The 14,228-nt window shown below is 37.2% G+C and overlaps 1 protein-coding gene across 1 annotated transcript; it reads left to right on the forward strand.

Moving 5' to 3' along the window:
• The first annotated feature begins 3,496 nt into the window (after positions 1-3,496).
• Positions 3,497-7,767, forward strand: LOC140753284 (uncharacterized). The gene is made up of 3 exons (XM_073087772.1): positions 3,497-4,027; positions 5,275-5,487; positions 6,251-7,767. The coding sequence occupies exons 1-3, from the start codon at positions 3,575-3,577 to the stop codon at positions 6,383-6,385; spliced, it is 801 nt and encodes a 266-aa protein (XP_072943873.1). The 5' UTR covers positions 3,497-3,574; the 3' UTR covers positions 6,386-7,767.
• The last annotated feature ends 6,461 nt before the right edge of the window (positions 7,768-14,228 follow it).

Here is a 14,228-nt window from a genome sequence, read left to right on the forward strand (position 1 = left end):
CACTTCTCCAATATGATCATTAATTACTATAACAGTTATCTAAATGTTTGTTTTCAATATTTACAATTTTATCTCAATATATCATTTGTTGATGTTTTAACCAATGCGTTATACATACAGGGTGGTGCAAAATTAATCACCCTATTTTGTTTTTGAATTACTTTTGTACTGAATAAAAAAAGTGATTTTGAGTTATAGAAAGCGTTACCAGGACCTGTAACTTTTTTTTGCTAATTAGAAAATATGATCTGTCAAGTGTCTTCCACCGGCGTTGATACAAATTTGCCCCCCTTTTATCATATTTTCCACGACTTTCCTTAAGATTTCCGCCGGTAACACTTCGCATTCCAGTCGCATATTCTCCTTAAGAACTGCGGTTTTTTGAGGCTTGTTGCTGTTGTTGAGTCATTATATCCTTAAAGTGTGTAATTAGGCCTTTCGATCGAGGGTCTGAGGTTCAAAACCAAAGGTGAAGTTCATAAAAGTTCTCAAAGGTATATGAGTACACGTACGTGGCCAGCGCGGTGGACTACGGTCAATCCGTCTCATTTTGAGAGGAGATCCGTGTCTAGCAGTGGGTGAGTAATTTTTGACTGACATATTTGGCACAACAGATCTAAATAAATATCTATCATAATAACATCTTATAAGGTCGAGGGGGCTAATCCGTGTCCCCACAACCGCAACACACCCGCAACAAGGTCGCGTGTGTTTGACAATCGCATGTAAACTCCTTTGATGTGGATACATGTACCGACCTCTTAGTATCGTGCAAATAAGTACGCACTTCGAAATGTTCGATGGCAATGCGTTAATTATTAGAGATGCGTCAAATATTCGTTTGGTATTCGGCGTATTCGGCATCTTTTTTGCTATTTGTATTCGGCCGAATTATTCGGTTTTGGTGCCGAATATGTTTGGTTCGAGTAGGTACGTCTATTTTCGTGTATACACGACACGGTAGATAACTAAAACACAAAACTTCTTATGTAAGAATTATGTTGTGTTAGAAGTCAAAGAAATCCTATGACAAATTTAAGCAATTAAACTTCAAATCAACATTTATTTTAAAACCTCAAATACGTACTTCTTTTTAAAACTTTAATCAACATTTTAAAGTTTTAATGAACACACGCAACTGGCCAATTGACAATAATGGACACTATAAAAGAAATATTAGAAACTGTTTACGCGGCAAATCAATGAATTAGTAAACCGAATAATTCGGCCGAATATTCGGTTCGGTAAAAATTAAACCGAATAATATTCGGTATTCGGTTATTCGGTGAAACCACTATTCGGCGCATCTCTATTAATTATTAACTGTTCTATCTAAATATTTCTTTTGAGCTTCAAATAAATCAGTTGTTTGTGCTTTAACCAATAGATTATAGCTACATAATTGTTACTTATGTAATTGTTACTGTAACGAAGCATCTTAGCTCAGAATTGAGCAATTTCTGATCATATATTGCAACTGAATTTTAAACCGGTTATAATTAGCCATTAAGCTGAAATTTTGATTTGGATGACAAACCGTGATTATATTAATGACGTCATTCTGAATACAATATGGTGGACGCTGTGATGTGACGGTCCAATTATTTTTATACATCCCTATGTTATGAGTTTCAAATTAAAAGGTTTCCAGAAAATCACTTGAGTATTTTTAACTTTTGTTTAAATATTTTACTCTGACTTATTTTTGATTTGTATGAAAAAAAAAAATAGAAACAATTTGTTTTTAAAACAGGCATCAGACACGTAATCCTAACAAATCTCAACAGATTAGATATTTAATTCGAAATTTGTAGCTACATAAATAGTATAAAAGTATGATACATGCAATTGGATACAGCAATGTAATCTTGAAGCTAGTTTACCATAAAACGCGTCATAAAATATTTTGTAAACAGGATTCGTTTAACGACACTCATTAAAATGGAAGGCGTAGGGCTGTCTCTTTTCATTGCAATGATTTAAAATAAGATTAAATTTGTTTTAAAAGAAAATGTGATTTTTATTATTTTACAATTTCATTACACGTTCCCATATTATTTGTGAGTATGAAACGATAAGTAATATAAAAAAATAGCAACGTTTAAATAATAATAGATATTCTTAATTTAACTTCACAACCCAAAATTGTATGTAAGAGGGACTCCTCAATCGATAGTTGTATGTCAAAACTTTTCCTTGTCTCGTTTATTTGTATATAGTATAGTATGAATAATAATATGATATTGTACCCATAGGATTTCTATGTTTTTACACGCTTTTTATTAGCTTCACCTGTATGTTTGTATGTTTGTTTGTATGTTTGTAACCGACTTCTTTGGGCGCGATTTTGACCCACTTTAAACGGCCAGATTTCGTTCAAACTTTGTAGATTTATTTCACAATTATACTATTTACTGTTCCTTAATTGATTCCTAGATTCATTTAGATTTTCTACTTTTTAGTTAATTTTATCATAAAAGCGTGTTTTTTAGTTTTTTGAACTATATTTATTGATATTGGTGTACTTATTATTTGCGGCATTTGCATATGATTTAAAATGTAGGCCTTTCACAACTCGATGAACCTTGCAAAACTGCAAAAGAACGAAAGTGGATTTAGGTAGATAATGTCAGCAAACCTTATAATATAGATACGAGTCAGAAAAACGAGGAAAGCGATCTAAGGAAAATGAATAAGTATGTACCTACTTACTGATATGATTTTAAAATAAATGCGTAACATAGCTTAAATATTAACGTGTAAGTAAATAGATTTAAATGAATATTGTATATTTATCACAGGAGTTAATTCTCAGGTTTTTTATCATCATCATCATTTGTACGAATTGTATTTTAAGATTTTACTAATTTAGACGTGTATTTAATAAACAAACACATACATTTCTCCTAGTGTTACAACCCTAACATCTAAACAACAACCCATGAGAATGTAGGAAGTGATAGATCCTGTACAAGATTTTACAGATGACTGGCTAGACCAGTCCGTTTAGGTTATCTATGGTCGATTTATAGCGAAGCAGGTAATCGGCGCCGGATAATAGGCTTGAAGGTGCAGTGCTTTAGACGTTCCTAATAGGTACATTTTTTGGTATTGTCAAATACATAGGTACTTTATGTCTAGTTAATAATTTAAGTAAGGATTATTTTTATCATTAACAGGTGGGTACCTAAATTTGTAGACTAATTCTGTGACTTGGTGGGTGGCATATCCATTATATTAATTGGATAAGTAAGTAGGAGAGTAACCAACGTTGGTAAACGTAAGGTGACCTGTTCAACAATGTAGCTCGAAAGGTACATAAATACTCCTTTGTCCGCGTGCTAATCATTGCTAATTCGTTTTTACTCCGGCTCCAGCCCCGATTAGCACTTGCTTGCAATAGCCGGCAATGCGCGTTATCTTCTGAGCGGCAACGTCGCCGAGTTGCTGACGAGCTAGCTAGTGCGAGGTTGCCAGCCCGCACGACACCGCACACCGCTCTCGGCACACCCCTCCCTCAGTCTCGCTAGAGCGACTAGCAACGTAATACGCAATTTTGTGTCCCGCGAGTGCAATGGATTCCAATTCCAATTCCTGTGAGCTCACCTGGGCGAAGGAGGAAATCGAGACGGACGACAGAAGCGATGAGGGCTACAACTCCAAGCTAAACAAGCCGCATTGGAATTCGGAAAACACGATGAAGTTGATATTCGTATTGGAGAACGATTGCAAGGAGCTCTGGGATATTAAACATCCGATGCACAAAGATAAGAACGCGCGACAGGGGCGCCACGAATACTTAGCGGAGATGTTCGGAACGACCGCGGAGGAAATTGTTCGGAAGCTCCACAATTTGAGAACGCAATTGAACAATGAATTGCGGAAGATAAAGAGAAGACAGTCGGAGTACAACGATGGGAGCACGCCGACTAGCGGGTGGGAGTACTTCGACGCGTTGTCATTTCTCGTGCGTCAACACACTATGGACATTAGCGACCCTTTGAATGTGGATGGCGTTAACCTAGCGGTACGTTTCTAGTGACGTGACGTCAGCGACGTAACGACGTACGTCAATCGACATTATTAGACCGTATCTGCATGTGACATTTACGACTTAACTTTTTTAGATTTTCCATCGTGTGACGGAGAACTTGTTATACTCTTATAATTGGCTTATATTATCTATATATCTACATCAAATATTAGATCCAATGCTTGGATTAAAATATAAATGAAGTCAATAATATTTAGGTTTTACATCTATGCCTGAAGTCATTAAACTCTAATATTAATTTTTAGGTACCCATTTAGGTTTTAATTATTAATAAGTACTTTCTTTTATATACTTAGGTACGATATTTAATCAACAATTGTATACGTAGGTACCTATTTTTATTTATACGCTTAAAAAATTCACAAAGGTGTGTGAAGCCTACCAATACGGACTAGCCAGCGTGGAGCATGACCTTTATATATCATTGCAAACCAACTATTGGCCCATTACTGTCCCACTACTTATATCAGTAGAACTTATATCATAGTTAAATGGCACAGATCGAAACTAGTGGGCAACAGTTGCGGTTGTTTCATTATTACCATGCTCAGTTAGCGTTATAATCGTTGCGTATGGTTCGATTTGTTCCATACAAATTAAAAATACAGACTAATATAATATAAACGTTGTTCATGCCTATAATTGGCACTCATACGAACCTTATATTATTAATACTACTATAGTGTACTTCTAAGTACTATATAATGTATTGTGTGTGTTGCTGTTGGCATGTAAATAAATAAATAAACTATCACTTTGAGTGGAGTCCTACGCCCAAAATTGAGCCAGTAAGTGATAACGACGTCGAGTTACAAACAACATGCACTATAACCATGATAAATCTATAAGTAGACTCTTTAGTAAACTCTTTTTTTTATAGTATAGGAGTAGCAGACGAGCATGCGGTCCACCTGATGGTAAGTGTCTACTGCCGCCCATGGACATCTGTAATCAATCCCAGATAGAGATATCCCTATCTGAGGTCGGCCACAGATGCGCCGCTACCCCTGAGGACTAAGCTGGAATGCCTCGGAAAAGTATGTCTCCCTTAAACTCCCTTAAACTCCCTTCAAAACGGAACACAGCAGCGCCTAATACTGCTGTTATTAGGCAGAAATAGGTGTGGCGGTGGTGCCGCCGGAGTCGAACCACTAAGGGTTCTACCACCTTCAAACTAATCTATAAGTAAAAACTAATCAACAATTTGTATTCCTCATTAGCTGGCGGAATTCCAAGCAGACGAGGAGTTAGTCTTTGGGCCACGAGTGAAAGCTGCCAAAGCGGCCGCCTCGCCCCCAAAGCCGAAGCCAGTCAAAGCGTTAAGGGTTGCTGCGTCAGCACCACCACCCTTGCCGCCCAGCGCTCACCCCATGATGTGGCCTGAACAACCTTTACCAAGGCTGCAACCTGGACTTGCTGCTGATGAATGTCAGGTAATATCTATCAATTTTTAAATATCTACATGTCACATTCTTTCGGCCTTTTTAAGTAATGCTGGTTAAGAGTATCCCTTGCTAATCCTCAGATTGACTGGCTAATCGCGCATTATAAGGATGAGTGATATAGACTAATAATAAACTATACCAGGGGTCCTATACCTAATCTCTAAGAAACGTTGAAGGTATAAGATCATCGTGGTGTGATTACCTACGCTGGCGCCACTCGCACACATTTCTGTTTTATAGGACAGATGTAAAACTGCTATTCATTCCGAAAGTGGTAAGCATAAAATGTTTATGACATCTGCAACCTCCGGGATACATTTGGTATATATTAAGTTAAAGTAAAGGCAGTGATAGCCTAGTGGTTAAGAAACTCGGCCTCTCGATCGAGGGGTCCGAGATTCGAATCCCAGGCACCTCTGATTTTTCAAAGTTACGTGCGTATTAGAAATTAGTTATCACTTGCTAAATGGTGAAGGAAAACATCGTGACGATCCTGCATACCTGAGATTTATATAAAAAAATAATCTCAAAGGTATGTGAAGTCTACCAATACGCACTTGGCCAGCGCGGTGGACTATGGCCTAATCCTTCTCATTATGAGAGGAGACCTGTGCCCAGCAGTGCGACAGTAATGGGTTGATGATGATGATGAAATTAGAGTCCTGACCTCAAGGTCAGACATATGTCCACGCGCTGCCGAGAACCCTTAACAAAACTTTCATTCAACCATTACATAAAAATATTCAAACAGATATTTGGCGACTTCGTGGCTTCTGAGCTTCGTACGCTGCGCTCCGAAGGATCCCGGCGTCGCTTGAAGAGGATCATACAGAAGGCCATCCTGGACATCGGAGAGGAGGAGGACGGAAGTTTGTTGTGTGGATAGCGGTATCGACGCCTCTCCTGCGACTCTATCGAGCTCGCGGATTGAGGCGTGTGGCGTATCATACGTCACGTGTGGGACTCTACATTAGTTTTGGTTTTGGTTTAGTTATTACATTGTTGTTTTGTGTCATCGAGTTATTTGAAACACTACCAGAATATTGGTTTTGATAGAAAATATATGTGATCAAAATAAAAAAATAAACGCAAAGTGGATAGAAGGTGGAGTGCGACAATATCTCGGATTGGATAATATAAGATCTATGGGTAAAATAAGTTCTAGTTTTTTGACTATATCTACGAATATAGATTGGATCTGATGTAGACCTTGCGTGCGGGATTAAAAAACGAATGAAGGACTATGAAAATATTCGAATTAAAAATTAACATAATAATTTCGTAATAATAAGCTGATTTAAATAAATAAATAATTAAGATTAATTGCTATCACGGTTAAGTGTTAATGTTGAATTAGATTCATGTAGAAAATTAAATAATTCTTTATTATAAATCTCAATTATATCGTAAAACATAACCCTTTATTGTCTTTTATGAGAAAAAAAGATCTTGAAACCTAAACCTTCGAATGAAAATAACTCAAATTTCTATGCATTGGTGTGCATTCGAATTTTAAATTATATCTCATTATCATAATTGTATTGACATGATCTTCAATTGTTATTCGTAGCCTCTCAATTTCAATAATTATAAAACAGTAATGTTTTAAAGTAGTAGTTTTAGTATTTAGTTTAGATAGTTTACTAATTTCGTGATTACTAGTGTGATTTTGTTTGAAAATTTTAAAGGCCTAATGTGACCTCATAAAATTTAGTGTTCGCAATTATAAGTGTTAGAAAGAACTTTTTAAAATAAAGGTTATTTAAAAATAAAGGTAAAAGAAACAATAAAAAACAATATAATTAAGTACGAAAAATTGGAAACTATTCACCTATTTAAGCAAAAATAATTACTGAGAAAATACCTAATGACTTCGATTAAAACAACATAAATGTACAAGTGCTTCACAATTAGGGTGGTATCACACGAGTGACATTAAGTTAATACGGACAGGCCGCGATAACCTGCAATCGTGAGCGGCTTGTTGCTGACTACAGATGGCGACGGTTGTGCGTGCGCGATGTCGCTCGTGTACTAACGCCCTAACTTGTGAGAGCGTGCCGTGTCTCTATCGCTCTACGGTAGAGCTAGTGAGATATCACTGCTTTGTATAGCGATGTAACTTATCATTTGTAATTGTTACAATTATTGTAGTTAAGTGTGGGTCGGTATGTAGATTTTATGATATTAATAACTAACCATAAATAATCTTAAGCCATTCGTGATGTAGGTTCATAGGTTATCCATTGAATTTGTTAAAGATACAATGCGTCTAAAAACAAAAGTATGTTGGTCTGGATGGTCTATGTAATTTTTATATGTAATGTCACGTGTACATAATGTGCCTTTAATATAGTTTTATATTAAAGGCACATTATATAGATGTCTTGCCCTTGATATAGTTTTATATGACGGAAATTACAAATGAAAACATAGATTACATTGACACCAACTAAGATGACCCGACTAATTTTTTGACAACTTTTTTGTTTGAACGACCTTTTATATGACTTTGCTGTCACTTGTTGTAATTGGTGGTTTGATGTGTGCCTGTCTCGGAATAGAACCCGAAACCTTGTGCTTGTCAAACAGGTCTGGTGACCGATCTGCTACATCGTTAAGAACTTTAGATATTACTTAAGTTTGTGTAAATAATAAATAAAACACGTAGGTACTAAATGTTTCTTATGTTGCTTGCTAGATCTTTATTATCGTTGATATATAATAAAAATATTATTTGTATTATGTGTTGTTTATTTAAAACCCCTCTAAATTAAGCAGAAGTCTTCTCACATTACCATACCTATTACTATAGTTTTATTAAATTGACCACGCATTATTTAATTTATATGCAATTAAGAACTCGATTATATTGTATAAGGTAGATTAACCTTATTAGCTACTTAACTCCAGCCACTGCAGAGAAAAAAAATCAGTCTATCTAGCTAGAAAATTATGGGTTGATAGAATCCACCTATCTAGAATTTAATGGAGAACTCTTAAACATGGTTTTCGCGGTATTAAACGCGGCATAGTGTAGATTGGTACATTTAATACATCTTCGAGAACTTTATTTTAAATAATGTTAAAACATTTGGGTTTTTAATTTTTTTTTCACCATTTCTATGAAAGAAATCCTAGTATACAAATAACTAGATAATAAATCAAACGTGCCTCGGATTTGATCTTCGGACTCTACATGAGAGGCACAATTTGAAACACTGCAAGGCTACACTTGCTAATATAAGTATATCAGTATATACCTACCTAAAATCTGCATAATTTAATGCAACTTATCGGATATTCAATTAAAATGCGTCGTGTTTTTCTTGGTATCTAACATTGTTATTATTTCGCGGAAGCCAACAATTTAGGGTTCCTACATGATTACCAATCATTACTGATCGCTCGCTGATCCAGTAATTGCTAATAAATTACCAACTGAAATATAGTAGCGGGCTACTCGTAAATGTACATTGTTGCTAAATGCTTTTACATTGAAATGTAATGTAACAATAAAAGCAGTGATTGCCTAGTGGCTAGAAACCTGCCTACTGAATCGGAAGATCCGAAGTTCGAATCAGATTTTTCAAAGGTGTGTGCGTAGGTCATAGATTAGTAAAGATTACTCACTCCTAACAAGAAATTGTAACCAGTTTTGACAAATGAAATCGTCACTGTCATCTATTTTCGTGTTTGAAAAATATTAAATATTGTTTTTAGATCATTTACGAAAAAACAGATATTTTTCCGCATTTTTTCTTCGATTTCGTGTTTTTGCATCACTTACCTGCGCATGTCGACATTGTTCCACGCAAATTACACCATGACAGCCATTAAATGGCTGACAGAATTCTCAGCCGTTTAAGCCATTTAATGGCTTCCTTCAATTACAAGGCGGTAATTGTCCACTGGCTTTTATAGTTAAGGAAAATTTCGTGAGAAAACCTACGTGCTTGTGAGTTCTTAAAAGAAAAGTTCTCAAAGTTCAGGGTTATTCTCACCTGGCCGGAGCTCGGTAGGGTTCCTTGGAGATTCCGGTGACGCACTCTTACGTGCCACTCCCACAGCACCAGTGACCGGATACTTTTAAAAATTGGCCCTTCGAAAAGAAAGGATGCTGTACTCCTATTATGATCCTGAAACTACAGGGGCAACGGGTTTGCAACTAAACCTTACCTTTCTCCAGTTTTTTAGACTGAACTACCGTAATGGAGAATGCTTTTTTTTATAATATAAGAGTAGCAGACGAGCATGCAGCCCACCTGATGTTAAGTGGCTACTGCCGCCCATGGACATCTGTAATCAACCCCAGATAGGATAAGATATTCTTACCTGAGGTCGGCCACAGATGCGCCGCTACCCCTGAGGACTAAGCTGGAATGCCTCGGAAAGGTCTGTCTCCCTTACCACACCCTTCAAACCGGAACACAGCAGCGCCTAACACTGATGTTATTTGGTAGAAATAGGTGTGGCGGTGGTGCCGCCGGAGTCGAACCACAAAGGGTTCTACCACCTTCAATGCTTATGGCTCTCTCAATTTTTGTCAGAAATACGTGCCCTATAGAGGAAGGAGGAAAAAGGTTTAACCAGGTACCTAAGTCCTTAAATGGTAGCCATAGTTCATAGCATCATAATAAGCATATAAGATGAGGGGATGGAGCAGCACCAGCTACATCCCGAACCGAGATGGGCCCGGACGCGGGCAAACGATGTCGGGACCGCGGACGAGTGTTACTAGCATATCCGTAGTCCCGACAAAGGACGTCCAGAGGATCACCGTGGGGTTAGAGCCGGTAGGAGTCCGGATCCAGAGTCCGCTGCCCTCGCGACCGAGAGGAACCCATGCAGGTTTTACCTACGAAATATAATCAACAACCCATTACTATTTCGTCACGAAGACCAATCTAAGAACGAGAGCTCCTGAGTCTTAAAAGACCAAAACGATATAACTTGGTCACGATCATGACCCAGTTTTTTACTTTACAAGTTCTTTTAAAATATGGTTTTTATGTAGGCTCATAATTATAGGCATAGTAATAAATTCTCAAACAGGTCTATTTCTACCATAGATCCTATTTGTGTAATCGTAAGGGTCGATTAAGAAGTCATTTTTATCCAGATTTGATCCTACCATGCACTATAGATAGTTACGACATCATTATAAAATAATTGGAAATGGTCCGTCACCCCAATAAATCATATTGGCATTTTGCAGGTGGGTGGATTGTAGGGGTGAGGGTTAATTGCTTAGTGGGGGACAGGGACCTTTAGACCTTAATGATTCGATATGCCTCATGTTTTTTTTTTTAATTTAAAAACAAGTTAATGACGTAGGTACGTCATAAATATTTGACGCTAAATAAACAAATTAATTCATAATTGAGATGAATGTAGAAAGTGACGAATTTATTATTAAATTTATTTTAATTGCTCTTATGTCGTTTTTAAATCGTACCTTTAGGCTTCGTTAACTAAAGCGTCTAGATGTAACTTATTATACATATTGCTCCCAATGACACATCTTTATTAGTAGTAGGTATATCGATGTATTGTTCCTTATAAAACCAATGAAGTATCTATATTTAACTATAGGTTCCTAATAATCCGAAGGTACCATATTCTGTATTTTCGTTAGTTTGATCAGAGGTGTTACACCTGAGAAGTAATTTAGAATGTCTTGAGTTCTACAGGTGTTACCCTTAATAAGTGAGCTGGAATGCGTACCACCGTTACCAGCAATTTACCAAACATGGACAATCAAATAGGAACATAGCTGCGCAAACTCTGTTAGTATACGATTGATATGGGTAATACCCATTGGGTATATACCCAATCCCATATATATGGGATTGGTATTTTCCTAATAATACGTTTAGGTTTGATTAAACGCATAGTATTGTTACTTAATTGACCCAAGTGGTGGAGTAGTTACCATATAGTTTATTTTGCAGATAATTTCAGGTTCGATCTCCGGTCAGGTATTTTATTTACGTAAATTCATCATTGCTGTTCTGAGCCAGGATCTTTTTTTTATTGGTTTTATGTGCCTATAGGATGCTATAAATACCTACAGGAAGCGTCATTGAATTCTTAATTTAATTGTTGAATTATCTGAAACTTAAGGTGTCAAATTATTTTATGACATGACACACTAAGTAGTAAGTACCTACTTCGTTATGGACTACAATTACATACGACCTACCCTAATCTAAATAAAGAAACAGCTATTAAACTAAGCCTTCTCAGTAGGCATATTTTCGACAATAAATATTGTATGAAGGGTTAATGGGATTGGAATAACTAAAGACTAATTGCTTCCGCTGATAAGGGTCGGAGGGGGACGTCCAGTTGTCAAAGACAAACAAACAATTACGTCTACCCTTCGTAATGTTGATAAGATATATTTTGTTATAACATTGAAGTAACAGTGAGCATGTGGTTCACCTGATGGTAAGTCATTGTCATCTGTATTGACATCATGGACATTGACATCATGGACATCTGTAGGTAATCAACCTTAGACAACCCATATAACAGGTTGGTCTATTTTTGACACTTGTTCAATATATAATAATGTTTTAAATAACATTATATTATTATGAATGAAAATTATAAATCCAGGGGGCATTCGACCACCTTCGAATCTGCTCGGGCATTGAGGGTATCCTCAAGACCCGAATATCCTGCCCATCGTCCTTATGTTGACATTGCCGCAATATATGTGCGCCCAGGGGTTAAGACGTCCCAGAGTAGCTAGCTAGAACCTTAGATAGGTACATATTTTTATCACGCTTTTATTAGCTTGGGTTTTATGTACCTATGTAACGGAATCTTTGAACTCGATTTTTACCCACTTTGAACGGTCCGATTAATTTAAAATTTTGAACAATAATCAAGAACCGACAATACACGATTTTAATGATTTTATCCCATTCTCCTCATCAGGATCGTCAGGTATCAGGATTAAAGATTTTCTTTGTACGATTTTAGCGTGGTTTTTAGTTTTTAAACTATAATTATTTAATAAACTCTTAGCCCCACATTATTCACACCAGTATTTTTTCTGCATCCTGGGTCCATAAACATATAGGTAAAGGCGAATATACAAATACCTACGAAGAATATAAATCTAAACTCATCATTTAGGTATCTGCCTGGCCGAGAATCGAACCCGAAACCTAGTGTCAGAACAGCATGGTGACTGCTTGGTCACTTTCGGCTATAAATGGAAGTTACACGCTTGCTCACACAAATCATGCATTGCAGCCTCTGGGAGCTAATTTGGGATAGCTCATGTAGGTAAATGCCTCCTCTTGGACAACTTTCATTTAAACTAAGTAGAATAGGATTCCTTGAACGAATATAATTGTCCAGCGACTTGCGTCTTTCTCGTGATACGAAGATTGTCTGATTGTCTGGGACTGACTGACAGGTGTTAATGAGCGGCAATGACTGTACAACCTTTGTGGATTGACTGCGGCGGCGCCACTACCACAGTTATTTCTACCTAATAACAGCAGCGTTGACCGTTGCTGAGTAGTAGTTGTTGAAGGTGGTAGAACCCTTTGTGGTTCGACTCCGGCGGCACCAACGCCACACCTATTTCTACCTAATAACAGCAGTGTTAGGCGCTGCTGTGTTCCGGTTTGAAGGGTGTGGTAAGGGAGACAGACTTTTCCGAGGCGTTCCAGCTTTGTTCTCAGGGGTAGCAGCGTATCTGTGGCTGACCTCAGATAGGAATATCTAATCCTATCTGGGGTTGATTATATAAAACTATAATATAAAAAAATAGCATATAACAGTAGCGTTCCGCTTTGAACGATATGGTAAGGGATCATTATCCGAGGCGTTAAGACTTAGTCCGCAGGACTTGCAAGTCGCAACTCATGTCCAGATAGGATTTCTGTCTTATCGGGGATTGAACATGTCGATGTCAAATATGTCCATGGGCGGCAGTAGCCACTTACAACCAGGTGGACTGTGAGCAGCAGTGACTACTTAGGTACATCATCATAATCAACCCATTACTGTCCCACTGCTGGGCACGGGTCTCCTCTTAGAGTGAGAAGGATCAGGCCATAGTCCACCGTGCTGGCCAAGTGCGTATTGGTAGACTTCACATAACTTCGAGATTTCTTTTTGATGTGAAACATCTATAGCCGCACGTAAAACCGATTTCTGGTGTGGCGACGCATGCCGCACGCTATACGATGGTATATCGTATATAATATACAGTCTATCAATATTCAATAAATAGTCATCGTTATCTGAAAAAAAATCGTAATATTTTATTTTATCATTATGACATATTTAGTTCCTATCACAATATGTTCTTTTCTGCATATTACTTTTACAAAATAATGTCGATGTTTCACATCTGCCAGGCGTCCCGTGACGGCTCACATTTTTTTTTGTAAATCTCAGGTATGTAGGTTTCTTCACGATGTTTTCCTTCACCGTTTAGCAAGTGATAATTAATTTCTAAAACGCACATAACTTTGAAAAATCAGAGGTGCGTGCCTGGGATTTGAACCTCGGACCCCTCGATCGAGAGGCAGAGTTACTTAATCTATCAGGCTATCACTGCCACTACCACTTAGGTGCAATCATATGGATATTCTTGCTGCTTCCAAGTTCCACTGCTAATTTCTTTAAACCATCATAATCCATTAGTACCTATCTTACTCAGTAAGCTACATAAATCCTAAAAACCCACAAGTTGGTAG

Source organism: Epargyreus clarus, unplaced genomic scaffold (genome assembly GCF_041222505.1).
Source record: "Epargyreus clarus isolate Ecla_fem2 unplaced genomic scaffold, WU_Ecla_fem_2.2 ptg000026l, whole genome shotgun sequence".
Lineage (NCBI taxonomy): Eukaryota > Metazoa > Arthropoda > Insecta > Lepidoptera > Hesperiidae > Epargyreus > Epargyreus clarus.